The 19,876-nt window shown below is 36.6% G+C and overlaps 1 protein-coding gene across 3 annotated transcripts in view; it reads right to left on the reverse strand.

The window, feature by feature from the left end:
- Nucleotides 1-19,876, reverse strand: part of Sema2a (Semaphorin 2a) — a 677,811-nt gene that overhangs the window by 133,577 nt on the left and 524,358 nt on the right. For 2 of the 3 annotated variants that reach the window (XM_012486985.3, XM_003693921.4), the window contains exons 10-11: nucleotides 18,268-18,715; nucleotides 9,162-16,653 (exon numbers count right to left, since the gene is read on the reverse strand). In XM_012486985.3, coding sequence (XP_012342439.1) covers nucleotides 16,579-16,653; nucleotides 18,268-18,715 — 523 coding nt within the window. In that variant the 3' untranslated portion in view covers nucleotides 9,162-16,578. Of the gene's footprint in view, nucleotides 1-9,161; nucleotides 16,654-18,267; nucleotides 18,716-19,876 lie in introns of those variants that run through there. The other variant, XM_086907345.1, reaches the window with a different exon arrangement.

Raw genomic sequence — 19,876 nt, forward strand, 5'->3', positions numbered from 1 at the left:
GAGCTACGTGGGTGCCTTTAATTCTCGACGCAATTAGCTTTCAATTTCCTATATATATATATATATATATATATATATCTCCAAATATAATCGACACCATTACTACCCTGCGGTGGACACTATGGAAAAGTCCGCCGTCGATTTAATTTCATGCCTGACTGACGTGCATATTCAACTCTGTCCCATGATGATTAATTATTTATAAGCTGTATATTTTAAATTTATTTATTACGTCACGTGTTGCTTTTGCGAGCCAATGTGTCGTGAAATTCTAACTTTATAAATTTATGTCCACCGATTATAACTTGCAATCAGTATCGTGACATATTGCATCAATCGATGTATCGCGATTCTATTTAAAAAAAAATAATTTAATAACCCTCATTCACGAGTTCCACCCGTCTATCTATGGAAACGTAAATAATATTAAAACGTGCTCTCTTTGAAACCTGATTTTTATCTGAAACAGGAAGTGTATTTTTTTCGCCACGGAAAAAAATAATGACGTAAATAAAGATAATAATACGAAGTGAGACACTTTAGGTTTTGCGTTCGTATTTCGAAGAACGCTAAGTGATATTATTACTCATTATACTTATTTATATTACTTGCTAGATGTGGCAATGTGTTTATATGAATAATTAATAAATCACACGTATACTAATCATAAATGCATACATAGAAGAAGAATAGCTATAAAGATTTGTTTGAATAATCGACTGCTTTATTATACGTAAAGAAAAAAACATATTTCGAAAACTACATTAAAAAGTATATACCTATATGCATTTATACATAGATATTAACGTGTATATAGTTCGACATCGACATTAATATTTGAAATTTCAATCTCAATTTCATTTTAATTCCATTCATAGGTCACCGAAATAAAAGACTCGATCTACTAAATATCCTCCGGGGCTTTCATTTGCATCCAACATTCCACCGTCATCGACCCCAAAGATCTCCAATTCTCATCACGGCGCCACTTTTCTCCCGAAACTCTTCGGAACGGCCATCACAGCGATTTCCGTGATAGACCCATCCGATCGTTTCCCCTCTACTCCCCTCCGCCCCGTGAGTGATTTGTGTCTTTCGAGGCGGCGCCTGACAAAACAAGTCGTTACGCCAATGTCGGCCGAGTCTGACCCGTGCCGACCACTATCTACTGGCGGCACCCGTAAAAGGGCGACGTTTATCTCGTGGCTCGGCGCTGCCAGTCGTCAAAAAGTTCAACTCGTTTCTCTCTTATCCCTGCCCGGCCATCGTTAAGCCATCCCCCTTCGTCCCATCCCCCACGATGCTCCAAGTATTTTCGCCACGAGGCGTTGCAAATCGCCGTGCAGAGTGACCTCTTCGTCTCTCCTTCTTGTTAACCGCCGCGGCAAGAAAAAGAGAGGTAATCGTACGCAAACTTTCGTACGAGGACGGGCCAGCTTTTTCCTCGACGCGTGAAACTAAGCGGTGGCTGGTGCTTGAACGCCGCCAACTTTTCTCGGTGAATACTTTCTCACCGAGACCGTTCCCGAGAAATTTTCGACGAACACGGCGGACACGCCGAGGAGCGTCCGCCCTCGTAAACTACCTCTAGCTGCGCGTCGAGAGACTGTGTGTGCATTTATCCACGAGCAAAGTAAAAAGTTCACCGGGAGTAATTACATTGTAGCGCGGCTGTGTTTAAGTTACCCGACGCGTACCGCGTTTTTTCCGCTTCCGCCGGGGTGAGACCGGCGGTCTCGTGACGATTCCCGAACCAAACTGGAAGGCAATCGAGAAACTTCCCACGGATTTTCACGTTTCGAACCGTTTCGAACCGTTCTCGATTCGACTATCTTTCGTTACAACGTTCAAAAGTTTGATAACATATGCCGGGAGGAGGGATGGTTATGATAAAGGAATTAGGGTAAATTTGGGTAGCGCGCGATGAGCTTGTGAGAAAGTTGAAATAAGCGTGATGAGATTATTTTTTTTTACAGATATCGAGAATATTGGAAATAACTTGAATTATGAAAGAAGAATGTATTCTGCCGTTTGTTAAATTGTTATGGAATTATATTATATAGGTGGTATTGTATTCGTGCAACATACATTGGAAAATATTTTTTTAATTACTATTATTTATCAATATTAATATAATGACAATAAAAATAGAAATAATAAATATTATTATTATTATTATTGTCATTATGTTGTATTATAATTTATAGCTATATTATATATGTATATCTTTAAGATGGATCAATTCAATTTGGTCCATACAAATTAAATCCATTAGGATTTGTCCATAGTATATTCGAAACACAATTAAATCAAATGTCAATTGTACATTCAAACAAAATTACCAAATAATAATTTCAATTTAACAAAAATTGAAATAGAGTTGCAACAATTTAACAAGAAATTCAGTGCTTTTAATGCACTCCAAATAATTAGAAATTAAATCAGACTCACGTGTCTCGATGGGATGATGAAGCAGGGAACCAAATACACACAACCAATCTCTCAGCAATCACTCACTTAATCACTCACAAATACGTACTAATAAATATATAGTTAAATTTGTCTATCTTTAGTTAAATTCGTCTCATCGATCGGCAGTTATTAAATACGCGTAGCGTCAAAATCGTCAGCGAGAACCGATCACAACCCTGCGCCACGTAGCGGCATCCGCGGTACTACTTGATCGCTCATCAATCTAAAGATAAAGATTAAGTTTAAACATTTTCAATTAAATCGTATCTTGAATAAACGTTTATTTAATATAGAACATATAGACATATTCTTTCCGTAATAAGAATTTTTTCAATTGCTTTTCACCAAAGTTGGAAAATATTAAAAATAATTATAATTATAATTCATGCTTAAATTCGAGAGTAAACAGAAGACTATGATCCGTACACTTCTTTACAGAAACAGATTCTCCCTCGAACGAAACTCATCAGTTTTATCCCTCTTTAGCAAGAAGAAGAAGGAAAACAGGAAAAATTTCAAAGCTCATCTATCCCATTAATTCCGCACGACCTTCGAATAAAATCGATGACAATGAACGAGAAACGTTCGGGTATAGGGACAGACAGAATCCTTTCGGTATGAAAAATTCCCCGACGTCGGTTCACAGTTCGTTTAACAGATTCCACGGGACCACCGCGTTGGCGGCCGATTTCATGAGAAGTGTTCTCAATAATTCAGAAATCGGCGCCGGTTAAAGACAGTCGAGAGTGGCCGCCATTCTAATGGACGGATAGAAGGGTGGGCCGATCTTCTTTCATTAAATCCCGTACAATTCACGCCGGCCGCTTTGTTTAAAGTACAATGGCCATCGACTCGGTGCAGCCGGTGGGCGTGGATACACGACACGGCCGAGGATCGAGTTGGCTCCGCTCGAAGCCTTGAGAATCGCACAGGGGTCTTCTTCGAGGTGTAGAGGACACTTCCAAAGGGAATTGGAGAACGGTGATAAGGCAGAGCGGTGGAACAATGCTCGAATTCGCTGTCTCCTCGGATTGGGGTGAGATATGTTCGCACGACGACCCATCACCCCCTCAGTTTTATACGTACTGCCTATTCGTCACGAGAATGTGGTAGAAAGAGGATGAAGATATGTGTACGGTGAATAGCAAGTAATAGTAATAATTATACAGATTCTGGTCATTGAATACTAATTTTTAATCTTTTTTTTTTTTTTGAAAGATGTCTCTAAGTGATAAGTAATATGTAATAGTCGTAGAATAATTCTCGTGTTAGAAGAGGAATGTTAAATGCTTCTTTATATATAATTTCAAAAATTTTAATTATTATTGGACATGCATATTAAAAAAATAGGATAAGAAAATAACGAAATGTTTGCATATTATTTTATTTTTCCAAACATTTCAACTGCAAGCTCATTCCTTTAAATTTTTTTTATATATAATCATCCATTCAACAACAGCAATATAGTATAATAACACGAATGCACTTTATCGAAGATGAATTTAAAATTGCTTGAAAGAAACAAAGCTACACGAAACGAATTAATAAAGGAAATTCTCGTTGGAACGAAAGGAAAGTACAGATTCGCAAATGAATCACAGCTACTGATTGGCTTTCAATTACGGACCAACGCTGACTAAAACAGATTTCATCGAGCGTCATCCGATTCATTGGTGCAACCGATTCTTTATTCCCCTTCTATTTCCTTTCTCTTCTTCTTCTTCTTCTTCTTCTTCTTCTTCTTCCTCCTCCTTTTTTTTCTCCATCTCTTGGTTGGCTTATCCTCGATTTCCTATTTATTGTCCATTTATCTTTCAGTTCCGGTTTCGAAAATATAATTCACCGGTCGAAGCTGCGCTTGGCGTTGAAGATGGCCTTTATTCGAGAGGCTTTCAGAGCTCGACGATAACAGCCTGCCACAGAGTGGGCCCGTGGAAAACAATGAAAATAAGGATACGTCCGACGAGTGTGTCCCGCTAATTAAATTTCCGTTTCCTGCTTGTCCGCTTCTCATCTCGCCTTCTCTTCTATTTTTTCCTGCCTTTCCCTCTCTGCGCGCACTTCCCTTTTCGTTTATCCCCCTTCTCCTCTTCGATCTTTCTCTTTCTTCGTTTTTTCTTTTTATTTATTTCAATTCGTCTCTTTTTGGAAAATACACGTCTCTCTGCCTTGTATTTCGCGATATCGAAATAATACACTAAGCTTCGATACTATTATATTTCGAGAGTATGAAGTTTACAAATTTTGTTCGTTCAATCGATCTCGTTTCATTTGTTACATAATCGATATAAAAATATTTTCAAAAGCTTAGAACATTGACAAAATTTTAAGATAAAAAACTATAATAATTTTGTAATTATTAGAAGTAATGAAAAATGGGGAGATAATAAAATATCCTTAATTTTCTTATTATATATCATATTAACACTTGTACTTTTATTATAACACGTTATTCTAAATTTTCATAACTCGTACATAATCGCTTAAAGATGTAATATTTTCGCAATTATTTTTATCAAAAAGGCAGAAAGACTTGCCAGATGAAACCTCATATTTCCCTTTTAGCGGATGTGCCGTTAATTTTTATAGCATCATACGTCGATCGACGCCATCCCTCTCGTCTTCTTGTATTCTCCTCCCAGTAGATGGGAGGAATTTATAATACCGCTCTCGAGCGGCATGGATCGAGGCGTTAAAGTTAACGGCTTCCAATATCCGACGTATAGGGCTATACGTACTCAACAGCCTGATAATGCTTTACTTGCATTATGGAAAACAGTTCGTTAAAACCGTATTATCCGCATCGTCGAGCGACGATGCTGGCCGGAGACTCAGCTGTGCGCCAGAAGTCTCCGGGATGCAATATATCGTGATACGTTGTTATACACGGCTTAGGCCATGTTTGAAAAAAATTTCGAATTAATAGGTGTACAGAAATAATAGTTATTTTCTTTTTTTTTTTTGGAGGAGGAATTATAGAGGAAAGCTTGAATATCGTCACATCATTAATGACAAATTATTGTTTATAAAATAAGAGAGAGGATGTACGAGATAGATTTTTTTTCTTTTCTTACCTTAAAATTCGATGGTGAAACGAGATATTTACAAGTAAAATACATGTAAATATAAATGATTGTTGTTGATGATTTTAGGGGGATTAATTTGCACGACGTATCTACATGCAGTGGGTGCATAAACTTCAGCTAATGGAACCGCGGTACTATGAATATCTGGAAAGTGACGGATAACAACGATAAGTGCTTCCCTCGAACTTGCTCGACTCAATGTAGGGAATACAATGTTAAGGAAATCGAATATTGCTGATCTAGTAAGGGATAAATTATAAACTACCCTATTTAGTTTAGGGAATGATCGAGTAAATAAACTTTGCATTTCCCATCTCATCGTAACATTCAGACCACGATGAAATCGAATCGTTTTCATTAATTTCGTAAATTTTTGTTACCTTAAAAATTAATATTTGCAGAAACTGTCTTCGCCAAATCTGAAAGATTGGAGAGCATTGATTTTCCGTTTTACTATTAGAAAATAACACGATATTAAAAAGTATGATGGTACTTAATACTAAAAATATTTTTATCATAATATTCATATAAGAAAATTATCAATCTCGTGAAACGAAATAATAATATATGTAATTCAAATTTAAGGAGGGTGATACGGATAAAGGCAAATATTATTCCAAAAAAAAAAAAAAAAAAAAAAGGAAGATATATTCCGCACGTGTTTACTTTCCCTACAGATAGAATAAACTTTGTCCCCGGGGCAAGTATGGATACGTTTTTCCGCACGGGAAAGCGCGTAAGTAAGGATATGTCTGCAATATTTTACAGATTAACCGACCTCCCCCATAAGATTTTGCGATTCTCATCGAGCGGAACGACTCGTGGCATACGTCATACGGTAAAGCCAGCTTAAGCGGCGCTCGCGGTTTCCAAATATCTCACAGAATTGATCGTTCCTCTTCGAAACACGTATGCACATGTTTCCACGGCGGAACGTTTATCTTGAGGCAAGTGTTCTTCAAGGAAATTATATATCTTCTTCTCATAAATTGTAGGATAAGTTCGATCGAAGCGTGCTCCTAATCGAATAATTTTCTTTTTTGTTGTTAAATTAGAAAAAAAAAAAAAGAAGTTGAAATTAATAATGGAGTATTTTTAGAATAAAATTTAAATCTTTTTGTCCGTTCGAATAAATGGTTATACGATAGCGATCTCCTTCGTATTAAAGGATATGTAAAATAATTCTTTTATTCTATTTGCGAATTTGCTATCAAAGTCGATGGTCCAGACCATGATCGCGCAATCGAGCAATTTTCCCCGAGGAAAAACAATTCTCGTTCATACGTGAGTCATGTTATTCCGTTTTTATCACGTGCGCTCAACGAATTTTTCATTCTTCTAGCTATGGCCACTATTCCTGCTTTTGACATATATTTTTATATCGAATCACTCGCTTCAATTAATTCGATTGATTAAACGTTTGTATTAATATCACAAAAAATAATAAAATTTCGAAGAACAAATTATTTACGGTTTAATAATGAACGAAATGGAAATTTGATACAATTCTTTTATCATTCTTTTCTTCTATCGTTGTTCTCAATTTTTTTTATCATCGACATTAAATATCATTCTTTCCCATCTTGTTTAAATTATATATCCAGATCTAAAATATCGTTGGAAATTTAAATATAATAAGATAATTATTGATATTTTTTTCAAGATATTCAATTTATAAGTTCGTGACATTGTAACGACATAAAAATGTCGTTAAATTGCGCATAGACGAGATACAATAATCTCGAGGAGCACGATATCTGTCCAATACGTATTCACAAAAGGGTGGATGTCGCCATCACAGGCGATTCCATCGTCGGCTTCTCCAACGAGTAAAATATTCACAAAGGTGGTGATGCCGCGGAAAATCAATAAAGATAGCCAAAAAACGCAACGCTTTGCCGCCAATTGGCCACGGTTCCGTCCACGTATTCCGGATTATCGTCGACGTATCGCGCCTAAATCGTTTCTAAATACGGTCGATAACAGTTTCAAAAGCCCCATTGCTCGTAACGGGCTCGATGAAAGCGCGGATACGGTGCTCAATCGACATAAAAAGACGAAAATTGAACCGTTCAATCCGCTGCCAACTTTAAATAAAACCACTTTACCTGTCTTCGATGGACTATTGAAAATCTCGTTCAATGCCTTTCCTCCGCTTCGCCCGAAACACGACCAGGGAGAATTTTCCTCGAATGAATTTTAACGAATTCGATAAAGGAATGCTATTTGACTTAATGAAATAAAACAATCGATCGATGGATTGAAAGAAGATCCAACGCCACGGGGTTTACCGTTGAAACGAATCTTTTCTTGTTAATGTTTAATCGTCTCGTTTAATTGAAACCAATTTGGCGGGAAAATGTCGACGCGGTTGATAGGAATCGACATTGCGCTTCAATGGATTGACGAGGATAATGAATATTCTCGATTGCTGGTCTCTAAACGCTATACGATTAAATTTCGATAATTTTAATAATGCGATATTTCCTTTAATTCGATTCAATTGTACACATCTATCAGTATAATTTACCGATTTATGGATATTGAATATTTTATATAAGATCATTGTTACAAAAAATATTATGTTATATTTTCAGACCCATCAAACGTGCATTTTTATATTATAATTAGAATACGAGAAGGATATTAAAGAGAAATTTCTAATTCAAATAGCACGAAAATATAAAGATATCAAATCTACGTAATAATATAAATTTATGATAAAGCAGCTGTTAAAAGAAACTTGTAAAATCATTAATTAAAATATCTTCTCCAATCACGTGTAAACACTCTTGCTGACGAGCAAAAAACTTCTCACTACGATCCTGATCAACAGGCGCACTTTTTGCTCGCTTCTATCACCGAGCCGATCGGCATTGTCCTCTTCAAACAGTCGCTCTATATTTAATCTTCTTTGGTAAAGAGCCATCAGATGCGCTTTCTCACGACCTTTTCATCGCGCGTAAATGCACACGTACTTGTTACGCTATCGATGAACTTTGCCGCGAAACTTGAATGATCGATGAATGATCGCGTCAATGGTTTCCAGAGTGACGTCACAATGGAGAATTCCGCGTAACAAGGATGACGTCGTGGAATCTGGAAGAGTAAATGTCATCGAGAAGACGACAGCAAACGGGCGAGAGTGTACGAAGCGCGTAATTATTCAAACTCAAAGGAGATAGTTTAAAGTTGAGATTGCTCCATTGATTGAACTCTCGAAAATGGGCTGGTTTTATATCTTTATTGTTAGCAATAATTTGAATTGGTGATTTGAATCTTGATTATTTAGCAACTTTGATTGTATTGATATATTCTCAAATTTTACAGGATGCGTGAAATAATAAGATCGTTCGTTGTATGTTCATTTAAATTAGATTATTTGTAAATGAATCATGGAAAAACTTCGAGGAAGATTTATTGGTTTAAAAAAATATTAAATGTGATTTTTCATTCAAAATATCGTATATAGGAGTCGTGCTTCTTAACAATAAGGGAGATAGAATGCAGTTCAAGATTTTTTATTATACGCATCATTTATTATACAAATGATAAGGAAACTTTTCACACGGGTGTATGAAATAAATAGCACATACGAATCCATCGTTTATTAAAGCAAAACTTTATTATAGCAATAGTGAACAATGGATAACTATTAAAGATTTTTAACATGTTTTTTTTTTTTTTTTTTGATAAAAATAGCGATTGGATGTTTAGGTTTAGGTATTAGGTGAATATCTAAAGGGTCTCTTACCGTACGAAGTTGTTTCCAACTAAAAAAGAGTGTCTACAGTCGTGTGTTCAACTTGATGATAATCGCGCGGACGCGTAGATACGTGTGAATTGTTCATAGGTGGCGCAAGTGCAGCGTGAATCCAAAGAAAGTATCGTAAAAAAATTAAAAAGAAAAGGAAAGAAAGGAACTAACTATTAAACTACCCCGATAAACTACCCTAATAATAAAATCATAAGGGAACGACGTCGGTTGATGAAAGATTATCCAAAATCGATGCAATTAAAATTATCGTAAAATTTCCGTAAAAATTCGGAGGGAAAAGAAAAAGAAAGAAAAAGAAAAGGGATAAAATTCCTCGATACTCGCTCGCACGTGAAATTTTCCTCGCTTCCGAGCGCGTCAATTCGACTGAATTGGCACGAAAACGGTAGCAAATTTAATCGATAACAGAGCGCGTGTAACGTTTCTTTTTCTCCAACGAGAAAAAGGAGAAGGGGGAGGAGGGGAAAGAAAAAAAAAACGAATATAAGCTTAATCGCGTTACATGCATCATTGCCATTCGAACAGAACGTTTCGAGCGAGTATCAACGAAGAGGAATACGTACTCCGATGATCGGACGAGGAGGCGAAAGAAGTTTCGAAACGAGCCACGCCTCTTTTGATTTGAAATAAATTTCCCCCGCTCGTGAAAATAAAAAGAGAAATTCTCGGATTCACGATGTACTTTCGTCCGACTCTATTTTCTACCCTTGATCGCTGTAGTCGAGAGGGACGAGTACAATACAAAGAAGTACGAGAAAAGAAAGAAAGAAAAAAAAAAAAAAAGAAAAGGACAAGCAAAAGGCAAAGGAGAGGATAAAAGATGAAACTGAATGTGGCAAGGACGGTAATAAAAATAATAACTCGATGATGACGTGAAACGAATTCTATGGAATACGAAAATGATTAATCTCACGCAGCATTCTCTTTTTCTCTCTCATTCTTGTTCGTTCTCTCGTGGAATTTCTCTATCACGATCGATGGAGATTGTCGTTACGAAACGACGTTAAAACGAAAACGTATTTCTTCTTTTTTTACAGAGAAGACTGTATTAATGTCGCGCAAAATATGAAAAAAAAAAAAAAAAAGAAGAAAAAACGTAAATGTGAAAAGAAAAGGAGAAGAAAAGAACGCGATGTACGAAACTAAGATTAGACTAAGAACGAGGTGAATTCAACGTTTAATAAAAGATGGCGGAGAGACGACGAAAGAAGCGTGTTTAAAAAAAAAAAAAAGAAGAAACAAAAATTCGGTAAATCACCCTCCCATCCCCGTTCACCAGAAAATAAAAATCGATTCCGTACAGAAATCTAGAGAACCTAAGACAGTCGTCGGCTAGTCCTAATGATATATTTGAATTAGTCGTTACCGGCTACCCTACTCTCCTCCTTGTATCGTAGTAATAAGTCATCATAGTTAAGTGTTTCATTTAGGGCATTCTCGCTTTTCTTTCTTTCACACTCTCTTCCTCTCTCTCCCTCTCTCACTTTCTCTCTCTCTTTCTTTCTCTCCCTTATATATATATATATATTTATTCTCTCGCACTTTCTTACTCTCTCTTTCATATATTTCAAGTAACTGTCGTCACAAAGACGCCTTCTTTTTTCGCACAGCGTACACTAAATCGAGCTATAACCTATCTTCACGTGTTGGCACGAACGTGGCTGTTAGATCGAATCGAGAGAGTTCCTCAAACGCGATGGTCCCCAAGCCGGTTTTCAGATGTTCATTCTCACATCTTACGTAGCTTAAAGCTCTTCGTCTCTATGGTTTCTATGTAATCATCTTTCATCCGGATCGATTTACCGAGAATTCTCCTCATTCCAACACAGAAGATCGGCTCATCTACCTCTCGTACAATTTCTCTGCATTTCCTCTCCGTGATCCAACAGCAACGATCCTGTCCACGCAATGTACAGTACTTCGATAATATTACAAATAATATATCTAACAACGTTAAGTTCATCTTAGATTGCTTTCCGTGATCACGCCGACTCGTAATCCAGAGTCTGGGCGCGCATTCGTCGAGATTCGCGCCATTTTCAATTGTTCAATTTGTTTTTAATCCGTTTTCCTTGGAAATTTGTCGATCCATCCCCCTCCCCCCCCTCGATCTTCGACGAATACACGCGAGATTCCTGGTTTAAGATACATTGTATATCTTGGTTAATTCTCTGCGTTTTTTTTTCTGTTTGTTTTTCGTTCTCGCTTCGCTATTTTTTTTTTTTTTACTTTTTCCACCGGCTCTCTATTATTCACCTTCTACATCCTCCCCGTCTTTCCTCAAATAATTTTCCACAGACGATACGATATATATATATCGCTATTCTACACGTATCGCTTCGTCACGGCACACGCGCGTCCTCTATACAGCCTCACCACCCTTTCATTCTCTCATGGTTACTCGTCATTTAGATTCTCGTTATTCGCATCCACGTCACGCTGATCACTCCGTGTGCTCGAACGCATGTAACAAACTCCCCTAGAACACGTTTCTTTGTGTGGATCGAATCCGAAGAAAAAGAAAATGTTTTCTCTCCGATCGTCTTGAAGGCAACTCTTGAACTTATCGATCATAGGACACACAGTCTAAAGTATTCCCCTTCAAGATTCATCATCTCCTTATTTGCTCGAAAATTACTCCTTAATCTTACGACGTAATACTATCCAATACTTGTTTGAAGCTCATAATAAGTACATATTCGAGGATTAATTTGTTTACCGATTATTGTGTTTAACCTTACGTTCCTACGATCATTTTTTCATTTCTTTCATTTCTTTTTTTTTTTTTTTTTCATATATATATATTTATATATCTCTTCATTCTCTCTCTCTCTCTCTCTCTCTCTCTCTCTCTCTCTTTCTCTTTCTTTCGTGCTCGCGTCAAGCAATCGTCCACTCTATCTCTCTCACGCGCACAGTCTGCATCTCTTACTATCTGACAGTGTTTATCTTTGTATGCCGGCGACGAGATGATAGATACAGAACAGAAAAATCGTCGAACGCGGCGGTTCCAAATCTCTGTACAAGAATAACTAAATGGTTCGCTCGCATTCCACGGTCTCGATTAGTCCACGGTCCTCGAACTTCCGGTCCAAATAGAGGAACGAGGACTGACTCTCGGACCTCTAGCGGCCGCGACGCGAACCACGCAACAATACGAACGAATTTTATGTACAAACTTAAGGACACAAGAGCGAAACTATCACCGACGACACCGTCGTACGTCGGTGTTTCCCTTTTTATCATTATTATTATTATTATTATTATTATTATTATTATTACTATTATTCGTTTATCTCTATCTCTTTATATTCGCTTTATTATATTTACCCCTTTTTTTCTCTTTTCCTTTTACTTATTCTCGTCGTTTTGCTTCATCCCGATCGTCGTTCTTCGCCTTTGAGGGAACTTAAATCCGTACACATATACACACACACACACACACACATGCGCGCGCGCAAGTACACGTACACACACGCATACACACACACACACACACACACACACACGCGCATACGCATACAAAACGAAAGATGCGTCATCACCTTGCTAAGGTCTATGTTTTATAGCCTACACGTATGTATACTAACGATGGCGAACTGGGTCTTCAGGAAACAGCGACCGTTCCACGAATTGTTTAATACAGCACCGGTTAGCATCCATCTCTGTTGGTAGAAGCGATCGCGCGAGGGGATATATATTACCCCCCGCGACGATCCGTGTCCCTACGTTTAAAGTATAAGGTATAAACTAATTCTACGTGTAAATATACGATACGATCTTTTCGTAAAAAAGATTTAAAATACTAAAAAAGTGTCGTTTTGGGAAAAGAGTGGGGGCAGGGGAGGAAATTTGTGATGAGATAAAAAATAGAGAAGGTGAAAGGAAATTATCTCGCGCGAAGAGTGGAGGGGGACCGCTAATATATTCCTCGCGTCTACGATTGCGTGTCGTTCCGATCAGAATTTTTATAAAAATACCATACGCTATTATGACGATCCTATGTACACACAGGCGTCCTCGGGCCGGAAGAGAAACGACTCTAATACGTTTAATCGAGCGTTGGAATACGCGTTATTATAGATATATATATAATGGGAGATATTTAGAATAAGATTGGTGGATCGTGTTACTTCAACCCTTTGCGATTCTTTTTCGAACCGATAGATTTTGGATATATTATCCAAATTACTTTTGTTGTTCAAAAAAAAAAAGAAAAAAATTGGTATGAATTTTTATAATCCTTGCGCCAATTTTGTATAATTTCATTATAAAATATAATTGTGCTTATTCATTTATTTATACGCGATTAATTAAGAATTAAGTAATTCATAACGACACGAGAGATTAATATTCAAGAGAAAATGATGTAATTAAAAAGAGAGTTATAATTCTTACAACTTAATATATATACAAAATATGTTACTCATAAAAATGTATCTCGATTATAGATAACTTTCAAATGAGGAATTTTATCCTATTATCGCGAAAATACTTTGAAACCTCAAAGGGTTAATCGAACGACACGATCGAATAAAGGAACGAAAAAAAAAAAAAGAGAAACGTGTGCCCGCCGACATTCTTCATCTTGTCGAAGCTGCACATTGCTCGAGACGAGACATCCGAGCATCGATCCGCGATGATTTCGAAACTGTCTCGAATTTGTTTAACGATTTGTTGCTCGATCGAGACCCGATTCGATCTGGCAAAAATCGTCGAGCAGGATTACTTTATTCTCTAGGCTCAGAGGTATGTACGAAGATATTTTTTTTTTCCTCTCTATTCTTTCTTCATTCGAATCTTTGGCATCCAAGAAAATACAAAAACTCGTGCAAAAACTCGAGCAAATGTAGAAATCGGATGCTGAATAGATTCGTACGAGAAATTTGTGTATATTTCTTCTATTTGTATTCTAAATGTATAAGAGTATGTTTTTTTTTTTTTTTTTTTTTTTTTTTTTTGTATATACGTGTTTGTGTTCTATGTATCTCTGTATAAGTTCGATGAGTGTATAAAGGATTAAGGATGACAGGCCTTAAAGATCTCCATCACGCACCTGCGTAGCACCTTTAGAATTCTCGATGATGATTACGGTAACAGTGGTATATCGTTGGATGATCCGGTAAATGTCTGTAAATTCGAGTTTTATTATAGCGATTCTGGTGAAATTGAATCTTGTCCAAAAGATTAAAGATTAAAGATTAAAAATAATTATTCGTCAAACTAGATAAAATAATCAAATTCTGTTACATATGTTTAACTCTGGCATTCATTCGTTTGATGCACGATAAATATTTCTAATTTTCTAAGTTTTCCTCCAATTTCCATTCTGGAAAAAATTTTGATTATTTACAGATGTTTAGAAGCGAAATTTCGCTATGATGAATGAAACGAAATTAATATCAGTTATCATACATTCATGTCCAATTTTATGAATCAGAATCAAGAAGTTCCCTCTATATTATCCTCTAAAAAAATGATGCATCCAACGATAAAACCAAATTGAACGTTAAAACTTTAAGACATTCCATCAGAATCGCTGAAATATAACTGCAATGCTATAATCTATGGAGCGAGGAACAAAAGCGCATCGATCGATCGACGCATCTATCCTAAAAGAAGAAGAAGAAGAAGAAGAATAAAATAAAACAAAATAATAATAATAATAATAAAAGAATACAGGAAACGCAATCGACGGTTAAAAAAACGAAGTCACGTCGAGTCAAGGCGAAGAAAGGAATCGTGCGGATCCGAAGACAGAGACGGCGGTGCACATCGCGAATTTGTCGATATGAAAAGCTGACAAGCTAATCTGGCAGCAGCCGCTAATAATCTCATGTGTAACTTGCGTGACGTTTTTTTTTTTTCAAGAAAAGAAAAAAAACGCGTCCCACCCATTCTCTCTCTCTCTCTCTCTCTCTCTCAACCCTTTCTCTCTTTCTCCATCAATCGAATCGATACAACAACTCGCCATACAAGATCCTGTCAATCTTGACTCGGTTAAAACTACGTCGAAGCTCGAGCTTACGGTACATCTTATCCCTCCTCTCGTCGCCTGTATTTTGTTCCTGCAAGTCAACCAACCGACAAAGCGACCAACCGAACCCGTTCGCTCGCTCGAGAGGGCTCCCTCCACTCGATCTCCTCTCTCTCGTCTCGTCTCGTTCGTATCACAGATCTAAGGAAACAGGAGGATTGATTTCCGGTTTCTAAACGGGTTACTATGCGGACGGACGCCACGATTCGAGCCTTATTTCAACCGAACAGCCTCCCGATCACCACGGCCGATCTCTTAACGATCTCTTCTAATCACTCTCTTCGATCTCCCGATCTCTTGTTCCCTCTTCATCCCAATTCCACACCGTGAGAAACGAAACTTTTAGGAACCGTGTATGTGTGTGTATATATATATATATATATTTATATATGTATGTGTGTATATCGGCGAGCACAGTCCACGATTGTTCCTCTTCCGGTCCGAGGCGCGTTTCCATTCCGTCGATTCGCACTTTAAGCGCACTTTTCTCTCGAGACGATCCACGTCCTGGAATCGTATTCTCACTTCCTTTCACCACCGTGTCTTTCTATTTACACACGAGTGAGGAGAAAAATGTTGGTGAAGGAGGGTCCATCCGAAAAAAAAAAGGAAAAAAAAAGAAAACAAAAAACGGAAAAACGGATTTTTACCTAGGTGCATGCTCGGCCGTGCATGCGCATGTTACGCGCTAATAACGGCGCGTAATTGTTTAACGGCTTTTCGTTCGATGAACACCGCGCGTTTGGATAAAACAGCCTCGTTTCACCGACAGAATTGAGATTGCAAGTAATCTCGGAGGGTCGAGCATTCTGATCGAGTAATCCGGTTCGATTGGGTTGAAAGGGAGATGAGTGTCCATCGAAAGAAACGTTCCAGGTGAGGGGATGGGAACAGTTGGAACGAGGCTCGTCCAACCGATCGAGGATGGACGTCGCGGTGATCGAGCTGCTCGCGTTTCGGACGTTCGACTGCTTGATTTTCTTTTTTTTTCTTTTTTTTTTTTTTTTTTGTCTTCTTTACGACGTTCATTGGGACGAAAAATCGTCAGCGGCAAAAAGTACAAAGGCAGTGGTGTAACCGGTCAGAAGGAGAGTGAGGCTCGCCCAACTGATCGTGGATGGACCGCGATTCCTCGGCAGGACGCTCTTGCGTGGCAGTGTGTCCGGATCTCGGCTCGAAGAGGGCTCCAACAACGATCGGCTCCATCAGACCAAGGGGGTGCCGTACACCTCGTTTGTGTGGAGATTTTGATTGCTGTCGTTTTGCCTCGATGCGCATTGCTGGAACAGAGAAATGGACGGGTTCCTCAAGCAAGCGATCGAGCAGACAGTTTTCCGGTAGAATTTAGAAATGGATGTTTTTTTGATTTAAAGTTTGTTTTTAAAATTCCTCTCTTTTTGGTTAATTATTATAACAATTTAATATAATTTTTAATATAATTTATAAACTGACGAAATATATCGTAAAACGTATTTTTACGATAAGGGAAGGAAATTTATTGGCATTGTTATTGACGATTTGTCACTTTTAATATTTGGGTAATTCGATTTTAATTCGATTGCAAACAAGAGGAGTTGTTTTATTGTATCAAAATTTGCATGGCTGTTTGTGTATAAATATTGACTTCCACTTGATTCGTTACAATCACCTGTTGAGCTATAAATATATATGGATATTTGATAAAATTGATAGAGAATATTTCATATAACATTTTGACAATATCGAATGATTAATAAAACCAGCGATACTAATAGCGATTATATCTGTATGAATTTCGTTGAAGGAAAACGTTGCACGTGTTTTTGTACAAAGTACTGAGAAGTATTTATTTTGAAAAATTAATACTATTTCAAAAGAAATTTTTATTTCTTTTAACCATAGCAATGATTAAAAGTTTTTCAATTGCTTATTTTATTTAAAGAATATTTGCGCATACTTAATGCTACTTACTCATGCGTGACTCATACGTTTAATTAATAGAATTGAATAAACTGTATAATAAGCTATTTTGCTTTAGATCTAGAGATTATGCTCCGTGTATGATGCTTAAGTTCACATTTATGCAAAAAACATGAAAGAAACTCGAGTATTATATCTCTTTTTTTTAAAAAGAGAAAAGATATTCAGAATGGGGGATCTTTGACGGCTTTTATTTTCAATTTATATTTCGTTATATTAATCCTTTTAGATCGTAACCATCTGTAGTAGGGGAAAAGAATTTTTCATGTAGGAAGTAAATATTAGCTTGCTACGAACGCTTTTGTATTTTTATAAACATAAAGAATGAATTCAATTTTGAAAGGTACGTTGCATTCAGAGTCAAATTACGTATTTACCAACGTTTATTTCTTCCTCAAACGAGTTTTCATCTTTTCTCTCGTGATATCTTCTTTATAAGTTTTCTTTCTTTTTTTTTTTTTTTTTCTATTCTTCGGAATCTTTAATAAAAAAGGAAATCGCAGAAAGAAAATCGAACCGTTGTTTTAAACGCTAACGCGATATTTACTCCAAAGGAATTAATAGATATGGAAAAAGAAAAAAACGAGATTTTATTTTCCATCGAATAAAAACAAATCAATAAACTGAGATTATATTTAATTTAACTGTAAATGATATTAAATGTCTATGAAAATAAAAATGAAATTGATGATTATATTCGACACGTTTTAACGAATCGCGTAAATTTGATTTTCCCAAAGTGCGAATGTTCAAATGTTTATCCCAAAAATAATATCTTCCCTTAAATTAATAAAACAAATTCGAATGGAAAAACCTGTTCGTTTCGTGTCTCGTCAAAAGTTTTCGAAAATGTCAAAATATTTACAAACCGATTCGCCTTTATATATTCTCATATATTTCAAAGAATTCCGAACAAATATCGAACGTGTACTCACCGCTTGCTTCCTCTCCCAGCTTTTCATTGCCGACTTGTACTTCTCGAACTCGTGGCACCAATCCGAGTATATCTTCTGATAGTCGTTAGATTTTGCAGGCGCCGAGCATCTATGCGCGTCCACGGTGATGTTGTAAGAGCAGAGCAGGGAACCGCCTAGCCAACAATCGTATCTTCCGGCGTCTTGTTCGTTCACGCCAACGATCACCAGGCCCTTCTCGGACGTCTCGATGAACTTGTCCCCTCCGGCACCGTACTTGTAAGCTATCTGATACCTGCCTTTCTCCTTGCTGTAGTGGTACCACCTGACTTCCTGATTCGCCAGCACTTCCGGCATCTTCACGAAGCAACCGAGATGCACCGACTGGCCCCAGGTGACTACCAGCTTCCGTTTGCCCACGCTACTGTCGCAAACGTCCGCTGTGCTGTTCGACACGTCTTGAAGGAGTCTGGGAAAAAAAGGATAGAGGCAATATCGTAAGTACGATTCTTCTATTTTTTCTTGTTTACGATCGATTCATTAATTGTTGTCGATATTGATTGGTAATGATAATTGACGATTATTATGGATACGAATAATTTTATAAAATGTTTGAACATAGTTGATGGTTTCACTTTTTTTTTTTTTTTTTTAATTTTAAGAAGTTATTGAATTGTTATTTAGAAATGGAAATAATTATATAGATTATTTTAAAAATTCTTTCGTTCATTTTTTATGAAACTTTTATGATTACGTTTTTTCGTTATTTTTAAGGAAAATATATGTTTTATCATTACTGATTGATTTTGATGATTGATTGTACTGCACATATATCGACAAAAATTATTATTATTATGTTATTATTAACTTTAATCCTATTAAATTTGCCCAAAAAGTTCTTAATATCTAAAAATTGAGGGATATTCATTTAAAACGCTAATATAATAATGGAATAAATTGAATCTTTGATTGCAAGCACAGTATTATTGGTGTAAATCTAGGCCATTCGTTGCACTATGCAGTAGATATAATTATAGAAGAGAAGTTTGCCTTTCATATTATATCACGAAGATGAATTGAATTGAATTAAATGTATTACGTATTTAAATGTTCTATAAATAATACATAATATAACTGGATAAATGGAACACGGATATATCCGAAAGAATTTTAAGCAATTTATGAAAATTTGAAGAAGAAGAACAGAAATAGATACCTTGAGTAAATCTCTCGAATTTATTAAATCGGATTAACCCAAGTGGGCCATTCGAGGCATTAAATTTCATCCAATGTGAAATATGAAATATTAAAAAAGAAGATAATATTAAATTTATAAAAGTCTTAATTGTATTAAATTTTATTCATTAATCGTTTTATCTTCTATCATTCAGAATGATATAAATGAAGTAATAATTTCAGGGAGGGGGGGGGAGGGGAAATGTAAAAGATTCTTAAGATAATAAACTCAACAAATAAAATTTCGTAATGTTCTTCGTGAGCATTCATGAAGAGCTAAGCCTCTCGTAATTCATACAATTTTCACGTAAAAAACGTGCATTATCATTGAGCATAATACTTTAATTCTAGAAGATTTACGACCTTCTCCAGATTTTCACGTTATAATATTGCA

The sequence above is a fragment of the Apis florea genome, unplaced genomic scaffold, assembly GCF_048593485.1.
Source record: "Apis florea isolate Af1SG1 unplaced genomic scaffold, ASM4859348v1 contig_2839_pilon, whole genome shotgun sequence".
Classification (NCBI taxonomy): Eukaryota; Metazoa; Arthropoda; class Insecta; order Hymenoptera; family Apidae; genus Apis; species Apis florea.